The following is a 26,954-nucleotide window of genomic DNA, read 5'->3' on the forward strand; positions in this document are numbered from 1 at the left end:
GCTGTAATCACTTGTAGGGCACTACCGGTCTTTGACAGTCCTTTCCGTCTATCTGAAGCTACCGGAAATATGGATAAGTGAGGCCAATCTCATTTAACAGTATTGTTAGCCTTCTGCATTTGCCCTGTCCTCCTTAACATCAATTAATGTATGTATGGATTGGAGTTGATTTGTTGTCAATGATGAGCCTTTTAGCTTTTACAACCTCACTTCTCCTCCTGGGAGCAAATATCAGGACACGTAGCCTACTGTAGCTGACCGCACTTGAACTTTGCGCGCCTCCTACATTTCTGAAATACCGACCTCCAAAACAAGATAGCCTACGTAATTTTCCATTTCAATTTTCAATGTTTGTAACAGCACAAGCGACCACGGTGTAGGCTACTAGGCCTATTGTAGGCTACATCCAATTAAACATTTGGCATAATAAACTGCCTGTAACCCCCTCAACAGCTTGACGAACTTCATTTGATTGACGCTCCCAGATTGCCTTTACAATTTGCCATGTAGCCTAGTGGCTTACTGCCTCCATTCAAATTAGACTTTAAGTCTACGTCAGTGTGACTCATCAGAAACAGACAGACCTACAGTATAAATCCCCGTCTTGCGCCACCACCAGTCGCTCGCTGACAGCTGCAGACCTTGGTCGTATCTTTGAAACGCAGAACGTCCTTCTAACACTCAACAGTAAGTAAATAGCGCATGCTTTTATCCGCGTTTGCACACGACCGTGTTAAAATATAGGCTAACTAAATATTTGGAGCAGGAGCACGTATATCTTTAGCAAAATGTGCGGGAGAGATTGAGGTCCGACAGTAGCCGCTTGCTTGCCTTCACCTCCACTTTAAAGGTCGCATGGCACAGCCTACATCTGAAGTGAACCATAGCTATTTTGACAAAAGAGCATCAAATATTTATTTTCTGATCGGCTGCATGGGCATGCAACAGATCATGCAACAATGTAACGCCACGGTCATATAGCCTACGCGTATTTTCTCTTGCAGCATGCAATAAGTAGCATATTTAGCCTACCTCATTTACGTGCTTAGCAGTGTGCAAATAACACAATTATGATCGGCAATCAAACCACAGACAGGTAAAGTAGGCTAGCCTACAACCTTTCTCAAGATATGCCGCCAGCAGGCCATTCAGCAGAGAATGGTTGGCGTGGTGCCGCCGCGTTGCATAACTTCACCCACCGGACACATTTCAAGTTTTTGTCATTAAGCTCGATGGTAACAACGCAAAGCAGGCATTGCTAGGAGACTTTGGGGTGGAATACGCACTAGTCGTATAGCGGTGGTTGCATTTTTATCATGTAACGTGTATTAACATACGCTTTCTCTTTCACAGTGCCTGCGTACACCATCACTTACTTTGCGGTGCGAGGTATGTAGAATCCCTTAAGCGTGAGGTCATATGACTGATGCTTCCTCTGTGCCTTGGTGGGCGCCCGAGGGGAGAATGAAGTGCTGGTTGATTATTTGAACAGACTAGAGAATACACAAGTGGTTAGTTGTCATGAATAAAATATAGCTTTAAGTCTAATATAAGGCTTGCAGAAAAATGGTAAACTCTTAGCCTAATGTTATGGGATTTGGCAGACTTTTTTGTCCATAGCAACATACAAATAAAAAGTAAAACAATACAATATAATTTAACAGTTTAATTAAAATTTGCCGTTGACCTACATTTTGATGGTTGATTGGCAAGAAAAAAAGTTTTGCATTCCTAGTATGTGACCCAGATTAAGGGCCAAAGGATCGGACCCTTTGTCCTGGCTCCGATTTGATGAGATCATAGATGTACAGGAGCCTTGTGTCTGTGGATTCGTTTTGATGTTTTTCAGGAAAACAAATGTCAAGTGTCTTTATTATTATTTGTCCCTTCTGTGTTGTGCAGTGCAGTGATTAGTTATTTGTAGTGTTGGACATTTGACTGGTTAACCAAATTCATTTATTTTTTGCTGGCTTTCACAGGAGCCTTGGCTCGCAAGACCAAATACTTTAAGCACAGAAATAGTGAAAAGGATCCAATGCTGTGACAACATAACTGCCTGGGCATCTGCCAGTGTCTGTTGACTCTCTACACATTATTCAGGGCGTGTGAGTAACTCTTGGCTTGTGTTGTCCCAGGGCGATGCGGGGCCATGAAGCTCATGCTTACAGACCAGGGTCAGGAGTGGAAGGAGGTGGTTGTCAGCTTTGACGACTGGATGAAAGGCGACCTGAAGGCCACCTGCGTAAGTGGAGTTTGCTTAGTTTAAAGGAAGAGTCAATAATGATATTATCATCAACAACAAATGTATAAAGCAAAAAATAAACATTCAAGGTTGCGTTGGGCTAAAGATTAGTCTGATGCCCTAGTATCCATCCTTGTCATTTATTGCCTTATCAATTACATAATCAATGCTACTACTATTGTAATACAATTGTAGTAGCATAGTGTTCTGGCCAAAGGCATATGATGTGTATCTTGTTCTGTGGTTCATAATGTCTTGACTCTAAGGTATTTTGTATCAGTTCTCAACTTTGACTTGATATGTTGCAGGTTTTTGGCCAGCTGCCAAAGGTTCAAGATGGAGACCTGGAGTTGGTCCAGTCTAATGCTATACTGAGACACTTGGGTCGTAATCATGGTAAGTCAGTACACAGTTCATGGTTAGACATTTAGACATTTGCACTTTGGTTTTATGCTAAACCCACAACACACCCTGTCACACAACTACATATTCTTGTCTGCTGACTGCAATCAAGAATACTGACTGCTCTTCCACTACTTTTTTTTTCTGAGCATCAGCCAGACTGTGTCTAGTTTATTTTATCCAAAAATGACTATGGCCCATTGTTGGGAGGTAATTAATTTATTTCCCGTGTGTTCCCAGGTGCATACGGTAGTAACGACAAAGAGGCATCCCAGATTGACATGATGAATGATGGCGTGGAAGACCTCAGGCTTAAATACGGCAAGCTGATCTACCAGGAATACGTAAGTTCTGTTTATGTATTAGCAATGATAACAGCAGTGCTTGTAACTAGCTCGTCAGATATGATTGTTTATCCCTGAGCCCTGTTATTGTTAGTTACAAAGCACCTGTGGTGAAAAGGTCCTTTGTGATAAGATGAAGGGTTCAATAAATTGATAACCGAAAAAAAAAAAAAAACGATAAGAGAGATAATTTGGATGTAAACAGCAGATTACAGGGTTACTACCTGGCTTCTGCTTGTTTACAGGCAATTAGGAGAATGTCTTACAACATTATTTTGTCTGTTTTTCCTGTACCCCTGGAAATTGTCAACTGTTTGTTGTCAACTGCTAATTTACAACTCTTAAAGTACTACTATGAGAAAAATGCCTCACAGATGTAGACCTTAAGACCTGGGCCCTGAAAGCATCGTGAGTTTAGGTCATGAAGTCCCTCTTACGAACGTCTTAAGATCTGCGGACTGTTTCCCGAAACCATCGTTGCTTATGAATGTTGTGAAAACGAGTTATCCTTATCCAGAGTACTCGTAATGGCTAAGAGCATCGTAATCAGTACACTGAGGTCATGAGCAGGACATACAGGGAAATCACAACTAAGAAATAGATACCATTCTTTATTATATTTAATTATATTCTAGTTACCATTCTTTATTATATTTAGCCTACTTGCAATGAATCAGATTTTAGCTTGCAAAAAACATACATTTAATGTTCATAATAATGTTATTAAAACAGACTTAAATTATGTATGAAACAAGACATTGGCAGAATAGTTTCTGATTCTGAGTGTACAGTAAGTGTAGGCTATCTTTTATTCGCCTATAAGGTAAGATCAGAGGAAGGAACATGTGATGCGTCAAAATCTAAGCCTAGAATATTATTTAATCCTAGACCTACACGTCCTCACTTTCTTATTCAACCTTTTCCTCATCTTCAAACATCTTCTTCAGTGACATCCCACAATACTTTTGCGTAGGCAACACATACATTGGGACTCTCACAAGTAGCAAAGAATAGGCATGACCAATACCGGGTACCGGGCCCTGGTTAGTTGACAGACAGATTTACATTCCTACCTCATGAAAAAACATGAAGATGGTTGAAAATGGCTTGGTTAAGATACTCAATTGCATTTAAATGGAATGAATGATTTCTCTCTTTTACTTTCCAGGATACTGGAAAGGATAAGTACATCCAGGAGCTCGGTGATCATCTTTCAAAGTTTGAAGCTGTCTTGGCCAAAAACAAGTCTGGTTTCTTGATTGGAAACAAGGTATAGTAGACCATGGATTTGCATGCTTCATGCAAATAATAGGATTGTTCCTGATATTAATCCTTTCTGTTTGTGTTTCTATTGCAGGTGTCTTTTGCAGACTACAATTTGTTTGATCTTCTGCTCAACCATCAGGTCTTGTGTCCCACTTGTCTGGACAAATTCCCAGCCCTGAAGGCATTTTCGGCAATGATGTCAGCCCGTCCAAAAATCAAGGCATTGTTAGACTCTGATGCCTGGAAGAAATTGCCCATCAATGGAAATGGGAAACAGTAGTACTTTCAATCAAGGGCAATGGGAGACAGTAGTGCTGTAGGACTACTGATTTCTACGATATGCTACATCTCACGTCAACTATCCCCCACATTGGCACTAACTAAAGAAGCTGTCTGACAGGTTTTTTACTTTTGTAGACAATTATTAACTGTTGACTGTTAACATTTTGTACTCTTGCAATATAATGCTCCTACTAATGTGACTTGAATAAACAAACTAATTGTGAATTTGCACCACTGATATTAACTGGTTTGTACAGTGTGTCATTGATTACTGATTATAGATTATATAGGGGGAACAACATTCTTTGAACAAACTACGTAGCCTAAAAGCAATTATTTAATGCATTGATTAGCATTGTGTGAGTTGACAATCAGAGGAATTCCCATCACATAACAAAGTGAAACCATGTGATGACCATATGATCACGGTCTTAACTGACTGCAAAAAAGGGATGCCACGAGATCCTCTAGATGAACTGCAGACACAGGAGTCATTCAATAAAGGTGCCCTTAGCACATTTGCCATTGTGGTGCCAGTCATAAGGCACTCTAGGACATTGGCAAAATGATCTGGCTCAATACATTCTCTCTCTCACTGGACTCCTGAGAAGGAGCAATACAATGTGGTGAGAAATTAAATTCAAGTCTTAAAGCATCAAATAGTTGTGATGTGAAGTGAAAAAAAGTATTCTTACTGTAATGTCAGTGAGTACTAGACACTCCTGTTTTCATGTGTGTTATGTTCAAGTATGTTAGACAGTGGTCTAGATATCAGATTAGATTCAACGTTGCAAAAGTAAGGACAACCACCAGTACAATGAAATGCAGTTTAACATCTACGGTAACCAGTAAGTGCAATCATTAAAAAGAGCTTAGTTTCTTTATGGAAGTGCATAAAAACATACTTAAACCACAGAATGCAGTATTATCCATCATGCAAATAAAGTGCATTGAGTTCTGAGTAATCAGACAGTCCATAATCTATATACAGTATAATAGAGACAGAGTGCAGTACGATCATATAACGTGCATTATTATCAGAGGTAGTCAGACAATCCATAGTCCATGTGTAAGGGAGAGAGGGCAGGGCAGGGGCTAGTGGTGGGTCTTGGTGTTGAGCAACGTTATGGTGTAAAATATACAATTACATACAGTATCATACAGTAATTGTACTTTTGAGTAGGTGTAGCATCAAAATAACTGTGAAACACTTGTTCTACAATCTGAATAAACGGCTGTGGTAACCAAAGAGTGATTCGATGCATTCTGTAACACAACACAAGCGAGAGTACACACCCGCTACGTAGGCTACATTAGAGTATAATTTCCTTGCAACATTTTTACTGAAATGGTAGACCAAGGTGCCAGCAATACTATGCTCACAAGGTTACATTAACAAGATTCCGTTTGCATATAAAATTATGTACTATGTCTGTGTCGGTACAGGGTCATAACCAGGGTTTGAACGGTATTGGGGTCAAGGGCCTTGAGGGGGGTGGTCAGTTGATAGTCATTTGCACATTACATATTGTACAGGACAGGAGGCCTATTATTTACAAGAAACAAATTAGTGTTCCAACATACCAAACAAATAGTTTACCTCATAGCAGCAGTGATATCAGACAAGCTTGTTTTTTTCTGAATTAACTAGATAATGAAATCATTAATTCAGGTACAATTCAGCCATCTGCAATAGCCTACCCGTCCATATTTGCCTCTTTAAAAATAGTCAAAATGTTACTGTCTGCAGCCTACTCAACTAATGTTAGCTTGGGACTGCAATTGCATAGATTATCATCAATTGCACTGCTGTGGGTCAGCCAATCAAACATCTTACCACAAGAGAGCCAACGGAGCTATTTCTTGCAAATACTTTGGTTAGTCACTTAACTGGAAGCAAATATCCAGTAGCCTAGACAATGCGACTCATTCAACAATAAGGTGACACCCTGTCTAAAGCGCTATTAGGCTGCCACCAAACATGCAAATGTGTAAGAGAACCATAGATGTTAGTTTGAGAGATAGACTGGCCCGTCTTCTGTCTGACTCATAGGCAGTGCAGGCAAAATGGCTATGCACTGGTTGCATGCAAACTGTATGCATGTCTTTCTCTGTCACACACACACACACACACACACACACACACACACACACACACACACACACACACACACACACACACACACACACACACACACACGGCTGCCCAGATAGCAAAATCAGGTTTGCATATAGCGGGTGGTGCATCACTTCTGCTCCACTGTTGGACCATCACTTCTAGTTGAACTTGTGAATATTAAAGGAGAAATCCGGCAAGTTTTCACATAGGTCTCCATTTCTCGGGGTCACTGAGTATTGTCGATACGAACAAAAAATCTATAGCTCGAGTTGTTACAGTCAGCTGTGGAGATCTAGGCCTGTGTGAAAACTCAGCAGATTTCTCCTTTAAGGCCGCTGCAGACTGCTGGCGCGTGTCTGCGGGGCATTTCCATCTCGATCCAGAACAGAAATGTGTCTGACGCGGTGCTGCGACGGCTCCTCTGCCTATTAAAACATCTCTTCACTGTCTCTTTTTATTGGGAACTGTTCCAACACACTTGTGTGTTGCGTGAAAAATAGGCTCGAGCGCACCTGAGACATTCGTGTCACCTGGGGCAGAGATGGATTACTGAACAGGCCTACCGGGCCCAGGCTCAGGGGGCCCTGAATCTCAAGCCTCTGTGTGAAGTCACTATTATGTTCTCCACCTCAGATATCTGAGTAGGGCCCCTCAGTCAAATTACACAAGTTACATGTATGTTATGTGATATGTCTTAGGGCCCCTAAGTCATATCATTTGGTGTTATTTACTCCTGACATCTGAATGGGCCCCCTCAGTCAAATGTTACGGGCCACACTATGTGATCTGATAATCATGCTTCGCAATTGATGCCTTAAATCTACAGTAGCCTACTTCCACAAAACCAGCCGGAAGACACCATTTAAGGAGTTATTTTTCAAAAATGTCCTCGTATAGGTGGCAATTCCCCAGACTACAGGTACTAGCTTTCTAAGGTGGGCAAGGGGGCCCTTTTCTGTGCCCAGGGACCCAGTGGTTCATAATACACCCATGCTGTCAACCAATATCGCCAACGATATACAGTAGGCATTCAGAACGTGTTTGATGATGGTGGAATAAGTAGTAGGCTAAGTAAGTAACATTTATTTATAAAGCACATTTACAACATGTCACACTGACCTGCTGTATAGTGTAATTATAATTTTAAAAAAAGGGAGGTTATTGTCTAATGTTCATATCAATACCAGTGGTATTAAATGATTCCTAGATCTGTTGATGAGTGAACATATTGTGAATGTGGATAAATACAGTGTGATTTTTGAATGGTAAAAGTTGCAATTGGTGAATAAACTGTTTTGAGAGGTGGATTAACTGCATTTACTTGCGTTTAGCCTCCACTACATCCCCTGATTGATTGTGAATGAAGGACACACACGACACGCATTTGCCTCCAGTATTTCAACCACCCCCTAATAAATAAACCCTAGAGAACGATTTACTCACCACCAGGCGGCGCGAGAAAGAGCGAGACGTTACCGGAAATTACGTAGAAGGTTACAATGTAATCATTCCGTCTGACAACACAAGCTGGTTGTCTGACTAGCAAGCTAATTTGAGACACTCCTGCATGCACTCCTGTCAAGTCATCTTGTAAGGAATACACGAGTCACTTTCAAAATGTCTGGTCTGGAGGAGATTTCACCTTCCCCCTTGGACAACCAAGACGAGGATGGAATGAACGTGGAGGGTATGGATGGAGACTATGATGATGAGCCCCTAAGAAGAGGGGGATATTTGTTTTACAGGTAACATTATGCTAATGCTAAATTCTCGATTCAGTTAACGTTGTGTTTGGCCCCAGAGTTAGGTAGCTTGATTAGCTATAATCAAGCGGTAGCAAAATCGACAGGATTGATAGTCTAAAGTAATCGTACCTTTAATAGATTAAATTGATGCTAGCCAATAGCCGACTTAACGTGCTTCACAGATACAACGTGTCCTGATTGTGAAGCTAGTTTGTTGTAGGTTTACCATTATTGCTGTGGGCTAACGTTGCATCGCGTAACGTTAATTTGGCGAGGTGATGCGTTGATACTAACTTGACGTGTGTAGTTTTAGCTGACGTGAACAAAGTGTTTGTTTGAGGTTTTAACATCCAGTTGAAACTAGGCACTTTATCAAGTTCCCTAAATCATGTCACAGTCGTGGTTGTGATTGCTTTTCAGAGATCGGAAGGAGTGGTCTGACCTAGAGCCTGTGCCCCAAGATGATGGTCCTAATCCTGTTGTGAAGATAGCTTATTCTGACAGATGTAAGTGGACGTGCGTCTTAAGTGAGCTTTGGTGTTTTTACTTGTCGTTCTATTTTGCAAACGTCCTGTCAGAGATGCGGACGGTCCTGATTCCTTGGCTGATGTTGTCCTTCACCCACTTGTGTTATCAATAGTCACAGATGTGTATGACTACTTCCGTGCACTCCTGAAGAACGACGAGAAGAGTGAAAGGGCCTTTGCGCTGACATCTGAAGCCATTGATCTTAATGCGGCCAACTACACAGTATGGTAAGATTAAAACTTGGACTAACGTTAGTCATGTTTTCTTTACGTCAAAATCCTATGCACCCATGTAAACTTTCTGTGATGTTTCTGTGATCTACTACAGGCACTACCGTAGAGTTTTAATACAGGCTTTGGAGAAGGACCTACGAGAGGAGATGAGATACATCACAAATATCATAGAGGACCAACCGAAGAACTACCAAGTCTGGTGAGTGTAGTTGATTCCTTTCTCATCATATCATTTATTTTCTCATATTCACGTCCCTCTCTCTCTTGCTCTTTTTCATTCATTCATCCATTCATTCATGTTCTGTCTTTATTTCTCTCTTCTCTCCTTTCTCTTTTCTTTTTGCATTTCTGAGTGAGTGAGTGAGTGAGTGAGTGAGTGAGTGAGTGAGTGAGTGAGTGAGTGAGTGAGTGAGTGAGTGAGTGAGTGTGCATACAGCGTGAGAATGTGATGTCCCCAGCATTGTCCTCTTTAATGACACAGTTCTTGACTCACACCCACTGAAACTGCATTTTCCTTTTTATGGACCTTAATTGTAAACATCTTACACTAAGTATGTTAAAGTGAAAGTGATTGACATGTACTCCAACAACTGCGTAGTACAGTAGGTGCATGTCTGCCAAAATAACCCTTGAATGAGGTTGAGCACATTGTTTGACATTTATAGAAAGACCAAAACACAGACCACATTTGTGTAATCTGTTGTCATCACTCTGTTGTTTAACTGTTGGTCAATTGCTAGGGTTAGCAGGGGAAGTGATTAATGTAGCAAAATGATGGATGTTAATTTTGACAGTCTTCTCATTGACATCTTCACTGTCCTCAGGCACCATCGACGTATGGTAGTGGAGTGGCTGAAGGATCCGTCTGAAGAGCTGGAGTTCATAGCTGACATTCTCAGCCAGGACAGTAAAAACTACCACGCCTGGCAACACAGACAGTGGGTCATCCAGGTAGAGTCCCGCCACAAAAGTCTTTCTCACCTGTCTGACCTAAAGCATAGTGATGCATCGAAACTCATTCTTCCTAACCCAACATGCTGTTTCTAGTCTTTTTCGTGTCTCCCCTAACTTGTTCACGTGTGTGTGTGTGTGTGTGTGTGTGTGTGTGTGTGTGTGTCATATAACCCCAGGAGTATAAGCTGTGGGATGGGGAGCTGGAGTATGTGGAAGAGCTGCTGGAGGATGATGTGAGGAACAACTCTGCGTGGAACCAGAGACACTACGTCATCTCCCACACCACCGGCTACTCGGACGCCGCCATCCTCAACAGAGAAGTCCAGTGAGTGTCTGCTCAGAGCCTAACCATCCACACACACGCACACGCATACACACACACACACACTCCCTCACTCATACTCACCCATACGTAGCTAAAATGTAGTTAAATGTGTGTTTCCATACACACACACATATGCATACATACACAGGTGCAACTAAGGACAGAATGTAGTCCCACCTAGTCTAGGAGTCTAGGAAAAGATTTCCTGTAGTGTTGGTCCCCAGGTTTCATGTTTGATGCCACACACACCAATATCTGGTATCAGGTTTTATTGTATGAATTGTACTGCAGTGCATCACCTGTGTGAACATGCAACAGGTACACGTGACGCTTACTAAATGTAAGACAAGATATATCTGCTTGTAATAACAATACATTTTCTTTTTGGATTTGGATTTCTCTTTGGGTTTGAAGTCATGTGGAAGTGAAAGTAATCTAGTAAAAGTGACTAGATGACCACATATTTCCACCTGTCTCATGAAAACTAAATTGTATGAACTTTTACCTGTATGATTGTTAAGCTTTTATTTTCTTGTCCTACTTCTTTCCCAGATACACTCTCATACAGATTAAGAAAGCTCCCCACAATGAAAGTGCATGGAACTATCTGAAAGGGTATGTTTTTTGTCACCTGTGCATTTCCTCAGAAACGTTGTCTGTAATGTTTACCTTTGGCCAACAGGGGTCAGAATTTATCCACATAATTTCTGGATGTAACAGCAACTAATTTACACTAAGCTGAGCGAACTGTACTGTATTAACTGTTGATTTTACCAAAATCTTCAGGAGTTAATAGCACAGGAGTTATACTTTTATTTCAAAGTGGCATTTATGAGCACTTTCTATAAGCCTCATCACATTTTTTCGCCTCGTCTAACTTGCTCCAGTCTCATTCCTGTGTCTGTGTTGTGCGAGCAGCATTCTGCAGGACCGGGGCATGAGCTCTCACCCGGGTCTGTTGGAGCAGGTGCAGGAGCTGAAGGAGACGCACTGCTCGCCCCACCTGCTGGGCTTCCTGGTGGACATGTACGAGGACGCCCTGGAGAGCGCCGCCGCTGGGGAGCACAGCCACGAGCAGACACTGAGCAAAGCCCTGGAGGTATAGCACCATGCGGAAAACACACACACACACACACACACACACACACACACGCACAAGGCCCTGGAGGTCTAGACCCTTTCAACTGTATATGTAAACACATTCCTTCCTAAGGCGTTTCCAGTGGCACTGAAAACAACATTGAGCTAATGGTAATTTGGGAACAAAAAAAAAAACAAGCTTAAACATCAACATTGTATTTGGTTTGGAAGTACTTGGTTTTGAACCCTCTAGGAGCAGATCGAAAGAAACACACACACACACACACACACACACACACACACACACACACACACACACACACACACACACACACACACACACACACACCGAGCAAAGCCCTGGAGTTTTGTGAAGATGCAGAACACACAAACATGACCAGACCTTCGTACAGCTGGCTTATTTCATGTTGGGCGTGCATTTTAAGATGCACTTTCACGCTTTTTTTCTCCCCATACTTGTGCTAGCTTGTTTGTTGAGAGAATGAGATGGATTACACAGACAGTCAAAAAGGAGGAGCCTTTTTTATATATATTTGTCACATTTTAAAGATCAAAAGGAATGTCTGTTATGTATGAGCTTGAGCTACTTATACTTTATTCCTTTTAAGGTTGCTATCGGCACTGTAAGAGATTCTTTCTCACTTCAGACAGGCTTAAGCACGTATAGGAATCTATACTGATATGTCTGTGCATTTGTAAAATGATTGACAGACCGGGATGTCCGTATCTTCAAAAGTTGTCAGATTGGTCAGTGCAGTTAAACCACCGTGACATCATCTTGAGACTTGTTTTTAGATATAATTATGACCTTGGTAATATCAAGCATATTTCTGACAGCAGTTTTAATATTTTATTAGTAAAATACTGGCTCTGTCATGTTGTCAAACTTCAAATGGAGGCTTTGAATATGTTCTGGATTGCTATAGATTGATTAAAAAAAGATGCCTTGTACCAGTAGGAGGTTCTTGGTTCAATAATCATTTCAGTCACATAGTCACATCATTGACAAATGCTCAGCAAGTCAGAAAAAATATTGTCTTAGAGTGAAATCTCAAGAGCAATTTAGCAGAAAAGTCTTTGAGAATAAAACATGACTGAAACAATAGATGCCAAAAGAATATTCAGGAAGGAAGTCGAGAAAGATGGATGTGTGCATCAGTGGTATCTGCATCAGATTACAATCACTCTCTCCCTCTCTCTCTATCCTCCACCCCATTTATTGCCTTCAGTTTCACTGATTCAGGCTTCCCTCTCTCTTTTTCTCTTTCTTTCTGTCTGTCTTTCCTCCTCTGTCTCTCACACACCCATTTTCTCTTTTTCGATCTCACTGTTTGTCTTGCGATCATTCTCCCATGTTTTGGCGAGCGTTCTTATCCACCAATGGCAGCGTATTTGACAGCTGAGTGGCAGCCCGTATGTCTGCCGTGTTGTCGGCGGCTAAATGCTCAGGCGCGGCGCATGTGTTGCAGTTAATTAGGTTCCTTGGGAGCGCCTTTGTCTTCCTGAGTTTGTCTGCAGGGGGAAGCGGGGCCTTGTCTGGGCGTCTGATCTTCGGGGTCTGCACTGGCGCGGGCGGAAACACACACACACACACACACACACACACACACACACACACACACACACACACACACACACACACACACACACACACACACACACACACACACACACACACACACACACACACACACACACACACACACACACACACACACACACACACACACACACAGAGATATGCATTTCAGCCTGGCAGTAGATCCGCTACAAGATGCCGGCTGAGAGGAAAGGAACTGTCAATCAGGACGGTGTTACCCTGCTCATTTATTTTTGAATGGGTTTCTCTGGGTGCGCTGTCTGTTTCATAGATGGAGTCTGTTTCTTGAGTGGAGAGGAAGGCTTGTGGAGGGCAGAGTTGTGTCTTATTGTGTTCCCCCATTTTAATAGAAAATGTCATTTGACCCATCTGATTAAGATTGATAGTCCTTCTAGATGGATATTTTCCAGACATTTGTGCTTACTTCAGTATTCATATCACAGTTGGATTCGAGCAAACAAAAAAATTATTTCATTGCTTTTAAGTTTATTTTCCACTGCTCATATGGACCAGCTAAGCTACATATTTGTTTTGGTATGGGGGAGGCAATCTAGCATATCATGTGTTGATCTTGTATTTCAAAGTTGGCATCATGCATTTCAATCTTTCTCCACCTCACTTCTCTCTCTTTCTGTGGCTCTCTCTCTCTCTCTCTCTCTTTCTCTTTTTCTCTGTGATCTCATCTCCATCTCTCTGTGTGCTACCCCCCAGCTGTGTGAGGTCCTTGCCCAGGAGAAGGACACCATCAGGAAGGAGTACTGGAGATACATCGCTCGCTCGCTCCACTGCAAGTATGGCTCCGGAGAGATGCCCTCCAACCCGCAATCCTCCAGCCCCCCCACGGCCGAGCAGGAGCAGGCCCCTAGCGATGCCTGATGGAGAGCAGTGGCCACAGCGCGTCCGTTAGCCCAGCGCATACTTATTTCAAACACACACAAAAAAGAGACAGAAACACACAACTAAAAAAAAAAAAAAAAAAAGGAAAAGTTGCTGGGAATAAAAGATAGCACGTCCGCAAGGCAAAGCCATAGCTCCTGCGTTGGGTGACTGCCTGACCAAGAGCAGTGCTTCCCAGCTGAAGAGACAATCTACACACGTTTTAACTTGAATAACCATGGTTTTGTTAAGAGAAAAAGAATCGAGAGAGACCTAAACTGTATGTTTAGATGTAGGTTGCAGTAGACTACTTGTGCAAAGATTTGGAGAGAGTACTGTAATGATATGAAAGGTAACATGTGCACTTCTGTTGTCCATGGGTGTGGTTTTCGGTGAGCTTTTGTGTACTGTGTAGCTTTGTGTATGCTCCAACGAACAGGACTAAACTCAGTGTGTACTAACAAACACCAAGAGGCTTCTCTTTTGCCAAACCACTGCACTGTATTAATGAAGTCATGATTGCGTTATTTTTGTATGCTTAGAATTAATAATGGTCATCTTTATTTAAAAAAACAAACAAACAAAGAATCCAGATGTGTCTGTTTGTATGAATGTGTCAGAGCTAGGGAAGGCAATGGTATGCGCTGTTGAACTAATATCGACTTTAACCTGTTTGAAATCTGCCCTTGGTCTGTTGCCGTATCAGCTGTTACCTAGCTACCAATTGAACAGAAACCTGATGTGTGCATGTGGTAGGAATATAGGCATGTTACGTCTTCAGTGGGGCATGTGGTTACATCTTCATCTAGCTAATTGGCTTTGAATATAAATACGATTTATATAGTTGGGGTAAGGAGCAGCTTTTAAATCAGCCATCCTCGCCAGGCTTTCTGTGTGATTAATTCTCTGCTTGTTTGATGTGGCTGCTGTTGATGTGGCTTTGAAAGCCACTGCTTACACCCATAGGACAACATGGCCTGACTTGGGGTTGTATTGTGTCTGTCTCGCTCTCTCTTTCTCTGTCTGTCTGTCTGTCTGTTCCTCACTCTCTCTCTCTGTCTCTCTCTGATAATTCTGAATGTGTCAGCCTTTATTTTCAAGGAGAAAAACAACTAGGCGCCTGATGACGCAGTTGTCACCTCAAAACAGGTGATCATGTAATGTATTATTCCCAAGTAAATTGCTTTTGTTGAGAGAGAGTGTGTGTGCGTGTGTCTGAGGGTAGAGAGAGGGCGTGTGTGTGTGTGTGTGTGTGTGTGTGCACGTGCATGCATGTTTGAGAAATGGAGTGTGTGTGTGTGTGTTTTTGTGTGCATACACACTTGTCTGTGTTGCAGCCCTTTTGTCTGCTACCGCTTCACTTCAGCTGTGGCCAAGATGTCACATTCAATCACGCCTCCCTGTCTGCCTTAAGTGGATATTATTTGGGAAGCGGCTAATCGCAGAAATTGGTACAGGGAGAATTGGTTGGGAGCGAGAGGCAGCACACACACTGCCCCCTGAGCAATTGAGTTTGTCACCCCAGTAAAGCAGATGATCAATGTAGTCATGAAGCATCCTCCGTGCGCCCGTGAAGTTTTTATCCTTGAGTTTATTGTTTTACACGCCTTTCCTGCCTGCCACTGATTCTAATACACCCCTCACGTTCAACCATTAGCATTTACGAGCCATATTACCCCAAGAATTTATATTGTTAAACTGATTTATGCTCTGTGATGGGAAACCTCGTAAATTGTCCTCTGTCCAGCGGGTGGCCATCCGTGTGCCTGTGCAGAATTCACTCTCGTCATTAGCAGCATTATGGACCAGATGAAATCCAGGAAGACCTGTCTGCCAAGCGGTTATTGCATCGCCACGACAACAGAGCTTGGAAAGGTACTCCAGACACTGCATAAAGGGACTGTCTGTCTGTCTAATTCTCCAGCCAACCGGTGTCGGCGCTCGGACAAAGCAGTTAGCCCTATTGCTCAACGTTTGGTCTGTTTCTCCCAGATGTACAACTTCCTGTTGTTTGTGCTAAATGTGCAGAGGTGAAATTGGTGACATGTAATAAGCATCTTAAGAGCAAGCAAGGGGCCCAGTGGGCTAGTGAATCTAGAGGGTGCTAGTGATCACAGAGGCAGGTGGAGCCCTGGGGCTTTGAATGGGCTTTGTCTCCTACGTCTCCCTCACCCTCAGTGGCCTTTGACATCAAACACTGACTACAAAGATGTTCCACTACGGCAGGGAAAAGGCTCTTTCTGGGTCTAAAAAAGCTGAAAGACCTAAGAACAAAGCCTGTATGGATGAAGCCTCTAAAAGGTTCAATTGGACTAGAAAGAGACCCCCATAGACCCTTATTCCACATGGAACCTTTGAGAGTTTGCATTGGTTCCAGGAGTCAGAAATTGCTGATGTACTCAGATCTGGTGTTGATCTGTCTCAGGTTAGGGTCACGTCTGTCCAAGAGTGGTAATCGTACACATACGCTGAGGCACTCAGTATTATACTGTACCCTCACACCCTATACCCTAATAATGATAATATATGCTAGTCAAAATGATCATTGCATTAATATTTGGAATCATTTTAATCGTGTAAGGCTGTTTGCATTTGACCTGGTTTAATACCCAGGTTTAGACATTCGCTGCCTAGATAGTATCTTATTGTACAAGTACAGCCAATCAGATCTGAAACAGCAAAAGTGACTCATCTGCAGCCCCTCAAAATCTGTAACGGGGAACTTGTAGGCTGGGTAAACCCAGGCTGATCTGCCGGCGATTTGGATTTTGCCCTGCAGCCCAGGCTGGAAATCTGCACATCTATCTCTCTTGCCTCCTGTCCACATTTGCTGGGTCCAATCACAAACTGGCTTTACCACCAGGCACACCTGGATTGTTGGTCTGATTGGTTGAAGGATTATCCAAACCTACGGAGTCATTTGAACTATGCCCATTGATCACGCCTCTCATGCAGTAGGAATAGAGTGCAAACTCCCCAGACTAATGCTCAGTCTTAATTGATTGAGCTTAGTATGGTGATAGGCAGACTAAGGAACATATCCACCGTCAGTCAGAATCTGTAACAAGGACTCGACTGTGCAGCTAATCTGGATCTGTTTCCAAGTCCTGCTGTTGTAGCAGGAGCCGCGCTGTGCGCACAGGCTCCAGGCTAGTCCCTTTATCCGGAGAGCACTCAGATCATGGGGAAACATTGAGGCTGCATGGTACAGGCATCACAGTGGGCCCATCCCTTCCAGGGGATCAGTTAAGTTTCACACCAGCCCTCTTCCCCAGCCAAAAATGGCTCAGACGCGCCCAGATGGGATCTGAAGTGTGATACCAGGGCGTGTAGCAACGCAACACTAAAGTCTTTTTTAAAAATGGAACGCCACTCACTTCAGAGCGGCCCAGATCTCACAGAGAAGCATGTGCTTAGGTGTCAGCCCCTGTTCAGATCAATGCAACCATTCATCAGAGTGCCTGTAATCTCCAAATGAGACCATTTAATCAGTACAGGAGCTTGGTCGCTGGATGACAATGTAATATCCTGACGTATTTACATCTGTAGAGGTGGTAGGCTACTGCTGCTGACTGGTGTTGCATCGACTCGACTCACGTGTGATATGAGTGCTGATGATGATGGATTGTGGCGTTGACCGCTCTCCCCACCTCTAGTTTACGGTGCTTTTTATAGGGGTCAAAGGTCAGTGTGATAACTTAAGAGGTTGTTAAATCGTGCCGAGAAGTGTCACCTTGTGCAGGCCTTGGTCATGCTGCCGTGGCCCCTTTCGTTTATTGGGGGGTATCGAGGTAAATCAGTGGGATTACTCTTGCCACTCCCGTGGGAGTGCGGTATGTCTGTGGCCTTGCTCTCGACATGCCATCGAGACGCACAGGCCAAAGACGGAACCCATTTCCAGGCCAGCCGCCCGACGAGATGTAGACTCAGAAAAAGGATGCGGCCTGAAATCACAATGGGGAAGCAGCTGCTAAAGGCTTTCAATAGGACAAGGGGCTTTGGGCGGCTGTGGGGGAATGCAATTTCCTATCTCCCAGCAGTCACTGCATCATCAATCCTTCTCACTCACTCACTCACTCATTCACTTGCCCCCAACCACCTTCCCCCACAAACTCTCTCGGTCTCTCTTACTCTCTCTCTCTCTCTCTGTCTCTCTTGCTCTCTCTCTTTCTCTCTGTCTCTCTTGCTCTCTCTCTTTCTCTCTCTCAAACACAGGCACACGTACACACGACACGTCCTTATTTCCACTAAGAGCTGAGGGAATCGACCAAAAGCTGCTTGACAATTTCCATTTATTCTCTCTCTCTCTGCCTAACAAGCGGTTTGGCCAGCCAAATGAGCAAGGTTATTGTCCTTCCCCTGCCGCCTCTTGTGGGATGCCCGACACTATTCTGACTTTTTGCTGATGTCTCTATCTACTGTCCAAGTTTCATTTGTATACAAGTGGACCTGCATGCTGTTAGTTAGAATAGACACTGCCTAAAACCTGACCTCATTGCTACAAATCTTTATATTAAATTATTTTTAATGATCCCGATAATATTCAACAAAATATGAAGTGCCTTCATTTGTAGTAACTTGTTTTCCATGAGTTTCAATAACAAGAACCCCCTTTAGCCTATTACTTAGTGATATTGTATTGTTATCGTTAGACTTTAAACCAGATGACCATTTAATTTAAACAAGGCCATTAATCTATCATTTAATAATTCCTATAGTGGAGCTGAGAATGTTCAGTTGTATGTAAAGGGTATGTTTTAACTTATAGAATAAGTGAAAGTACAGACAACGCTCCTGACTATAAAGGGTAAAGTGGCTTTTTTGCATGAAGATGTATCAAACTGGCCTACTGTAATTTAATGAGTCTGCTCTCATTATGCCAGACGTCATAAATCAAAAAGAGCATAGAGATAAAGGTGCATGGCTTCCCATGAGTGGCCACAGAGGCATGGGCCAAAATGCCAAGACCATCAACGCAAATGGTGTAGAAACGCACTGGAGGAGGAGGGATGTATTTCAGAGACAACCCCTTTTAACGACAGCCATCCAAAATTAATCATGCACTTTTTGAGGACCTGGTCATAAAATGGCATAGGTCACGCTCAGATTCCACAATGAGGTTGGCCTAGACACAAATTCACCTAATTCGGCCTGCAGAACAAGGGAAAAGGTCCCTGTGTGAGAATGTTTGAGTTAAGCTCATTCTTACCTCGATGTAACCTTTGTTACAGCTGTTATCTTGTTTGGGAGTGTGACAAATGTGATTCTCCTGTGTTTTGTAGTTTCCAGTGAAAGTTCAGACGCATGGCGTGGCTATAGCGATTTCCATTTGTCTTCAGCACACGAATTTGGGTAACTTAACAGACCAACGGTTGCTAAGCGACACCGGGGTAAAACGTGGTTCACCGGGCCCTCATTAGTGTTGTGTGCGCGTGTCCTGGAAACCGAGGAGAGCTCGCTCAAGTGACAGTTGTAGCTCAGCCCTTCACCCTGCTGCCGTGCAGGTAAACCTTTATCCGTCTCGCAGTTCTGAGTGCGCATATTGATGCGCACAGAATCGAGCGGTAGCCTGGGCCTACGTCTTATTAAATTCCCCTCTATGTTTGCTCTCAGAACGGCGTGTTAACACTTTCATATGGCTGCCTCAGTATTTCGCAGTTGGTTTGTTTGCACTGTAAGCAGACAACTTTCCTCCCGCTGGTTTAGACGACCTGCTGTTGAGGAACAGGATTGACGCCGACAGTAGCCTAACTAGAAGGATAACCTTGAGTTCTAAAGACAACTTTGCAAAAGTTTTCTATAGCTCACCGACTGCGCCTCGTTTTTTTGGAGTGCCTATGACTGGCGCTGCGCCAGGCGCGATGCAACTGTCCTCAGTGATCACAATCCCGCCAGGTGCGTATCGAAAGGTATGAAAAGTTCCAGCATTTCTTACCGGTGTCAGATGAGTCTGGAACGTTATAAATTAGCCTGTTTTTCCCAGATATAATATGGTATGACATTTTTTTTGCTAGCTACACTTTGTCTTTGTCCATGTTTCAATTCTATGCAAGTGGATCCTTGCTGTTAATGTAGTGTCCAAAACTCGGCTAGGTTACAAATCTTTAGAATAAATGACTTTCCCATTTATCCCAATAACAATAAATAGCAAAAATAATTTATACAAGATTGAGACATAGCCTACAGAAGGGGATATGTGAATCTTTGTCCATGGTTTGTGCTCTGAAAGAACCAATATTTGAATTGTCTTGGTATTACTCCCATAATTGTGTTGGCTAATCTACTGAGCTAAAGTAACTGCTCAAGTCCCTTATCGAAAGGGTTTCCCCTTCCCTTTCCCTTTCCCTTTCCCCATTATGAAACATTAATATGGTATACAGAACCATAGACTATACAGAGAGACTCACATTAGTTTAAACACTCTCTCTCTCACACACACACACACACACATTATGTTCGCTTGGTTCTTATAAAGGATCTCTCAATTGTATTGAAGGAATGAAGTTAAGAGAAGAGTTGATGTTGCAGTGCAATTTGTCTAGTCTACCAGTCAATATTAATATAATCCAATATCTGTATATAGTATAATAGCAAAATAATTACAAAGGGCATGATATTCTATCTGATGGGGGTTGTGGATGGAAGGTTAAGTTAATTTGTGATTTATTGATGATGAGATTAAACTGGCAGGCATACTTCTACCGCTTTCTGGTAGAGGATGTTGACTTCGAAGGCGAACAAGCTGATCTGGCATTTGCTGTAGCAGTTAATTACAGTGATTACTTGCTTGTTGGAGATAATTGATGGTTTCATTGGCTGGGATTACTGCTTTGTGCTCATATTGGAAGACACTGCCTAATAACAATAGTGAGGATTTCAAAATAAAGCAGTCACATTTTACTAGATTTGCTTGTGTGACAGAGCTGGCATGTTTACATTTCTTGACCAGTCCCTTTATCCCTCAACATCTTCCAAGCGCTAGAAGACTGATTAGCATAGTCTACATAGCATAGTCAACTACCAGTAGTTCCTGTCTCATCTGTGGTATGAAATCTCAATGTTATTACTGTAAAACTCCAATAATTGTCAGATTTTGCATCCAACTTTATTATGTGTTCCATGGAATACCTGCATCAAGTGTCAGACTTGGTGGAACTTTCCAGTGTGGGTGAATACAAGTACAGTTTTTATGATAATTTTGAAAGTATCACTAATTTTATCCAAACACAACACACAATTCACTCAGACAAATAGCAGAATAATCCAGATGCTTTACCCCTGAAAGTTCATTTGAACTACCCACAAGAAAGGAACATTCTAAATAAGATCTCTTCTTTGTCTAGCCTATTTATAATTTGTCTCAATTTAATTTCAGTGTTGATTATTTCCTCATATTTATTCATTTTAATCTCTGGAAGTACATTCCCTCAATCGAAGTTCACAAATTCAATTTACGATCATAAAAAATAATAGTACTCTTATATTATATAACAGTATATTATTTTGCTCTTAGGGGGGTTAATCACTGGGATTTAGTTCACATTTCTGCCTATGTCCTCATTCACGAGACAGCAAAGGAAGAATCTTCTTCAACTGCAAATCTATCCTTGCACACATCTTAAATCAGTTTGGTCGTCAGCCTCCTCCATAGCTTGCATGAGGGGTATCCTGATGGCTGAGATTATAAACCTTCCACCGCCTTGACAAAAAAGCCTTGCCAGTGGGGTGAAGGAAGCGAGAAAGTGACGGGAAGTATTTAGGCTGAAATTGAGAATGCTGATGAAAGCAGTTTTTGACCAGGACAGATTGGTGAGAAGATACATTGTGCCAGATAACAATGTGTCTTGTCTGCTTTGAGTCTACGTCTTCTTCTGTTTGTATTCTATTTTAAACATGAGTATGTGGGCCGTTTTATAAGGACCTAAATTGGAAAAGCAGGGAGGACCATTCTGTGTGATTGCTGTGCAATATATTGTGAAGTTACCTCCATTTTAGCTAAAAACTTAAAAAAAAAAAAAAACGTTCTGAGCCTCTCCCTCCCTAATCTTCTTATTTTTGTCAGGTTAAATCCCAGCCTCATCTATGAAGATACAGTAAATTCATATGGGATTGTATCAGCATCCATCAGTCAATCTGCAAGAAATACAATAATGTGTAGTTCATTATATTCATACTATAAATTCATATAAAAGGTGTACATTAGTTCTGACCATATGTTCCCACCACAGTTCTTTCACTTACCCAGGACATCGGTAGAGTTGTGTAACATGTATATGATGTTTTTTGTTTGGATTCACCTGTGCAAGAGAGCTGATGGACATTGTTCAAAACAGTGGTTATTGAGGTACAAATTCTTGGAATTCCTGTGATTGCTTCATTGGCCAAAACTATATTTCCAATTAAATAGCCAGTAGCTCCCTCAGGTTTCTCTGAGAATATGAGGTCCCCTCCCATGTCATTATCGACCCTCATTCATATAGACCAATCAATATACATGTAAAATGTCAAGGGGCAGTGTACAACATGCAGTTTATCTTGTGCTCTTGTTGAAATTTCCAAATTACTGTTGCAACTGTTTATCTGCTGTGGGTACTCTATCAAGGCCCTTAATGTCAACCCATGGTTTACACCATGGTCAAATGTCATCTGATAAATGTGGTCCTGCTCTTCTTTGCTGATGTCCTCGTCCAGGTCTGCCTTTAGACCTTCCTCTCCTACCTTCCTTCCTCTCCCTACCCTCCAGAGAAGTGCACCGTGTGCAGTGGTTTGGTAGCCTGGTTAGCACGTGACGCAGACCTTCAGAACGGGTCTGATTTACGACTCCCAGTAGGACTTAACTAGTAGTGACATTAAACTTAAACTCTTACCAAATCGTTTCTGAAGTGAAGCAATTTCATAAATGAATGGTTTGAATGCTGTTGCTTACTCAATCCCCAAAGAAACACATGTCCATGCCTGATTAGTGATTGTATTTGCTGCCTGTGTTTCAGGGACATTGGAAATGGGCTTTAATGGCGTCGTAGCCAGACGGCCGAGCAAATGTAGAACAAATGCCAAATTTGCCAACGGCTCGTATGGGTATTCCCAGGCAAGTCTTTTGCTGTAAGTGAAGCTAAAACGTTCTGTAGATTTGGGCTACGTTTTACCCTTGAGTGTCAGGTTGTGTCATGAAATTCTGTAGAGCAGTGTTTCTTAACAGGTGGGTCGCAGAGCTTGTGGTTTAAAAAATGCCATGGGCACAGACAATGTATATGTGACAGGCCATGGTAGACATCCTTTTTGGCAGGTTATGCAAGTAGGCTATAGGAATATTTGTTGAAGACCGATATATAACCTAATGAACATGGGTAACTATGGTCCCAAAGCAAGACGAGTTCAGAGCCACTGCTATTTTAGCATTGTCTTTTTACAAATGCCACCACTGGATTAGAGATCAGAAAAAAGTCTACAGACACTTACAGTTGCTCATTTAGAATTTTCATTTACGTCATTGTGGTCCCTGGCATATATGGTCCCTGGTGGCAATTTCAATGCTAGTTTAATATCGGCCATTGTGGCATCATGGCAAACTGAACAAAATAGTTTGGTAATGTGTGTTTAATCTTAAAAATGACGAATGTTCCAGTTTGTTGTCTTGTTTGAAGAGGCAAGACTGAAAGAGTGAAATGCTCTGATTTGACTACCGAACACCTTTGGCGTCACTCGGTAACCCACAGCACTCCCCAAAATAGGATTGTCACTCGTTGCGCATGCGAAGCACGTCCTCTAAAAAGACTCCACCGAAGATTAATCATTTGCACATCACACACCATGGCGCATTTCTGCAACCCGACGCGATGCACATTCTGGCGAGGTTTGCTGAAGATGAGCGTGGCGCATATAGTCTACGGCTCTGTCAATGACTTGTTAATATTCGTATTTAAATGTTAGTCTGAACTCTGTGTAGCACAAGGACAATCAATACGTTGGAACTTGGATGTACTCCCAAACACTAGCTGAAAGTTGGCAGTGGTAACATACGGCATGTGTGCATCCTAATAAGATCGTTTGGCTGTTCATTTTTTTCATTTCGTTTTTTATCCTTTTTAATTCAAATTTCAATTTCCTCCTACTCACTTTTCTGTAAATAGTCCAACAATATCCTACATCAAATACCTACTGCCTTCTTCACTCATGGTAAAGTATTATTATTACTTTGAGGAATGCTATAAAAATTAAATTTGGAAAGAAATTCGAGCATATGCCTGGTATATGCAAACTAATCTGATTTGCATTTGTATGTTAACATGATGAAAACTATACTGGGAGCGCAGCCCACAGATCCAGTGACAGTGATCAGGATCACTACTGCGCTTCCACACGTGAACACATAAAACAAGAGAACGCAATGCCCCAGATTTCAGCACCGTAGACAGCTCCCAGCCCTGTCGGGCTCCAACAACCGTGTGCTTGTTTTATATGGGGTAGCCTATACCATATCACATCCAGTTGTTTTTTGTTTTGTTTTGTTTTATAATCAAGACATTATTCTTAAATGACAAGTGAATGTTAAGTTTTGTATTTTAGATGTAGGTTAATTTCCCCTATCGTTTCCGTGATTTTCAAAAAAAACATTGCTGTGTTTTTACATAGCCCCATTTGTTTACCTACGTAATCTTGTAACAAAACGGGGATTTCAGATTAGGTTGGAATGCGTCTTGATTCCATTTTCAGGATTTTTACGCATCAAATTATTCGCAAACAAACCTGCAACATCGGCAAAGGCGGGCGAGGAGCTGGAAAGTTGGCGACGCATCATGTGAGAACGAAGGTTTCGGTCAAGTAACATTCTTGGCACCGCGCGCAACCCTCACAACTTGCTCTGCGCTCGCGGCGGCACTCCTGCCGCATGCCATGCAACTATATGGTCTCGGTATCTGCGTCTGAGCGGCGTTCTCTTGCTATCTTTTTATTATCATTATTATTTTTATCATTATTATTATTATGGTCAACCAACACAGTCTAGAGATGTGTTTCATTAAATGACGGCGTGGATGGGGCGCCAGGGTCATGAAGGTAATGACTTCATTTGAGTTGGATTTTGGAGCTTCTTACTGCAGAAGGAGCGCGCTCTGCCTATCAATAATTAATCCGTTTCTGAAGCAGCTGGGAAGGGGGGGAGAGGACGCAGCTCCGGAGATCCTCGTTTTGAAGAGCAATCATCGGCAAATCATGTCACAATCTGACAGGACTTCGAGAGGAGCCGCCGAGGAGGACAAAGGAGGATGAAGGAGGGCGAAGGAACGGGAGAGGCAGAGGAGGAATATAATGAAGTTGAGTGGGAAAGGACTGTGCACCATCGTCTCCGGCTGCCTGCTCTTCGTCTGTGCCATAAGCGCCGTTGTCGTCGGATTCAAATGCATTGCTCTGGGCTCCAAAGTCAGAGCCCATTTCCACCTTGGGACCGCGGCCGGGGCTTTTTACTCGGGAATACTAGTCGGACTTGGGCAAGTGCTACTCGGGCTGGCACTGGTTTGTTGCAAGGGGAAGCCCGGCTGTCGGAATTTTTTTCTCTTGGGGATTTTGGTGTTCTTGTTAGGAGTTCTTACCGCCTTCTCCGGCGCTGTGCTGGACGGCGACACGGTGTCACTGGTAGAGCGGAAATATTCCCACTACTGCCTCGACTCGGTGGATATAAACCCCTTCTGCGAGCAGCTGAAGACTTATCAAAGGGGACTCGTCGTATCCACCATTCTAAACACACTGGAATGTGTTCTTGGGCTTATGAACTTGGTGATCATTAAAAGGTACAAAACGGCACAGTTTTACAGAAGGAGACACTCACGGCGACAGGGCACGGGGCCAATCATTTTCAGCGAGGAGCAAGACTTTTCAGTGGCGGAATTTCAACCGGTGTCTTACATTAACCTGGGGGTATTTCACGTGTTCGACGAGGCTGGAGTTGAGGTACAATGCGGGGGCCATCCGTCGATCGAGCTCCCGGGCTACTCGCCCACGGATCCAGAGTTAAACCATTCTTATCCTTTCTCGTACCCTCTTCCGAACGAGTTGCCACCCGCATACGAGGACATTTTCCCTGGAGAAGCAAGTAACAAGTAGCAACTGTTAGAAAGGGATAGAAAAGTTACAAAAATGGGCTCTAAATTCTGCAGTGACAATCAGTGGTTTTCCCCTTGAACTTCAGATGTAGTTGAGGTCAAACTGGGACAAACATGGAGATTTTTATTGTTAATTCACTACCAATGCAGAATTCTGTTCGGTTTAATTTCTCTGGGGTAAGTCGGCTCATTAGTCCTTTGGCAGCACTCTGGTCAAATATAAGATAATGCTGCCAACGAACTAGTTGCCTGACTTAAAGAAGAATAGCGGTAACATAAGGCAATTTACAAATAACCGAAAGTGTAAGATTCTAAAATAGTTTTAAAATATAAGCGACACGATTGTTATTTTCAACTCTAATTGTATTCTCATCTTATGCCCATGTTCGTTGATGTCATTTTATTGTTTTCCTCCACGTTGCCTACGTTCCGCATATAGTATGAATAAAGGTATTTACTCTCAACTTGACGCATAGCGTTTTAAACTATCAAATCACCACCAAACTATCAGAAAAGATAATCACATAATCATCGAGTGTAGCTCCTGGCGCATAAACAAATACGATGAATAGCCTATGTCACCTTAACGACATTTGAAGAGGACAAATGCATTTTAATTTTGCAGCTCAGTTTGTACAGGCCAAAATACAACGATGTTGTGATAACTAAGTTCAGCATTCATCATATTTTGTTAAATAGTAGTTTTAGATTTGCCCCATAATTGCTTCCTCCAATGAGATTATGCAAAATAGATCAATCATCTTTTGCATCCTATTAAGGGAAACATGACAGACCTATGTTCATGTTGTAGTTTTTGTTTGTGTGCTTGTGTTTGGATC

At 42.5% G+C, this 26,954-nt stretch overlaps 3 protein-coding genes across 3 annotated transcripts; all 3 read left to right on the forward strand.

Annotated features, from left to right (window-relative positions):
- Positions 1-565: 565 nt before the first annotated feature.
- Positions 566-4,761, forward strand: LOC134095574 (glutathione S-transferase P-like). The gene is made up of 7 exons (XM_062549193.1): positions 566-687; positions 1,354-1,389; positions 2,136-2,242; positions 2,551-2,638; positions 2,885-2,988; positions 4,157-4,258; positions 4,346-4,761. Coding segments are annotated over exons 1-7 (627 nt in total). The 5' UTR covers positions 566-686; the 3' UTR covers positions 4,535-4,761.
- Positions 4,762-8,179: 3,418 nt separating this feature from the next.
- Positions 8,180-14,605, forward strand: fnta (farnesyltransferase, CAAX box, alpha). Its single transcript, XM_062549645.1, has 9 exons — positions 8,180-8,400; positions 8,821-8,906; positions 9,041-9,155; positions 9,256-9,360; positions 9,986-10,112; positions 10,292-10,440; positions 10,993-11,055; positions 11,359-11,539; positions 13,853-14,605. The coding sequence occupies exons 1-9, from the start codon at positions 8,273-8,275 to the stop codon at positions 14,015-14,017; spliced, it is 1,119 nt and encodes a 372-aa protein (XP_062405629.1). The 5' UTR covers positions 8,180-8,272; the 3' UTR covers positions 14,018-14,605.
- A 10,577-nt stretch (positions 14,606-25,182) lies between these two features.
- On the forward strand, positions 25,183-26,579 carry LOC134096021 (transmembrane protein 271-like). The gene has a single exon (XM_062549760.1). It carries the CDS (start codon positions 25,325-25,327, stop codon positions 26,114-26,116), a length of 792 nt encoding a protein of 263 aa, XP_062405744.1. The 5' UTR covers positions 25,183-25,324; the 3' UTR covers positions 26,117-26,579.
- Positions 26,580-26,954: the final 375 nt, after the last annotated feature.

The sequence above is a fragment of the Sardina pilchardus genome, chromosome 11, assembly GCF_963854185.1.
Source record: "Sardina pilchardus chromosome 11, fSarPil1.1, whole genome shotgun sequence".
In the NCBI taxonomy this organism is placed as follows: domain Eukaryota; kingdom Metazoa; phylum Chordata; class Actinopteri; order Clupeiformes; family Clupeidae; genus Sardina; species Sardina pilchardus.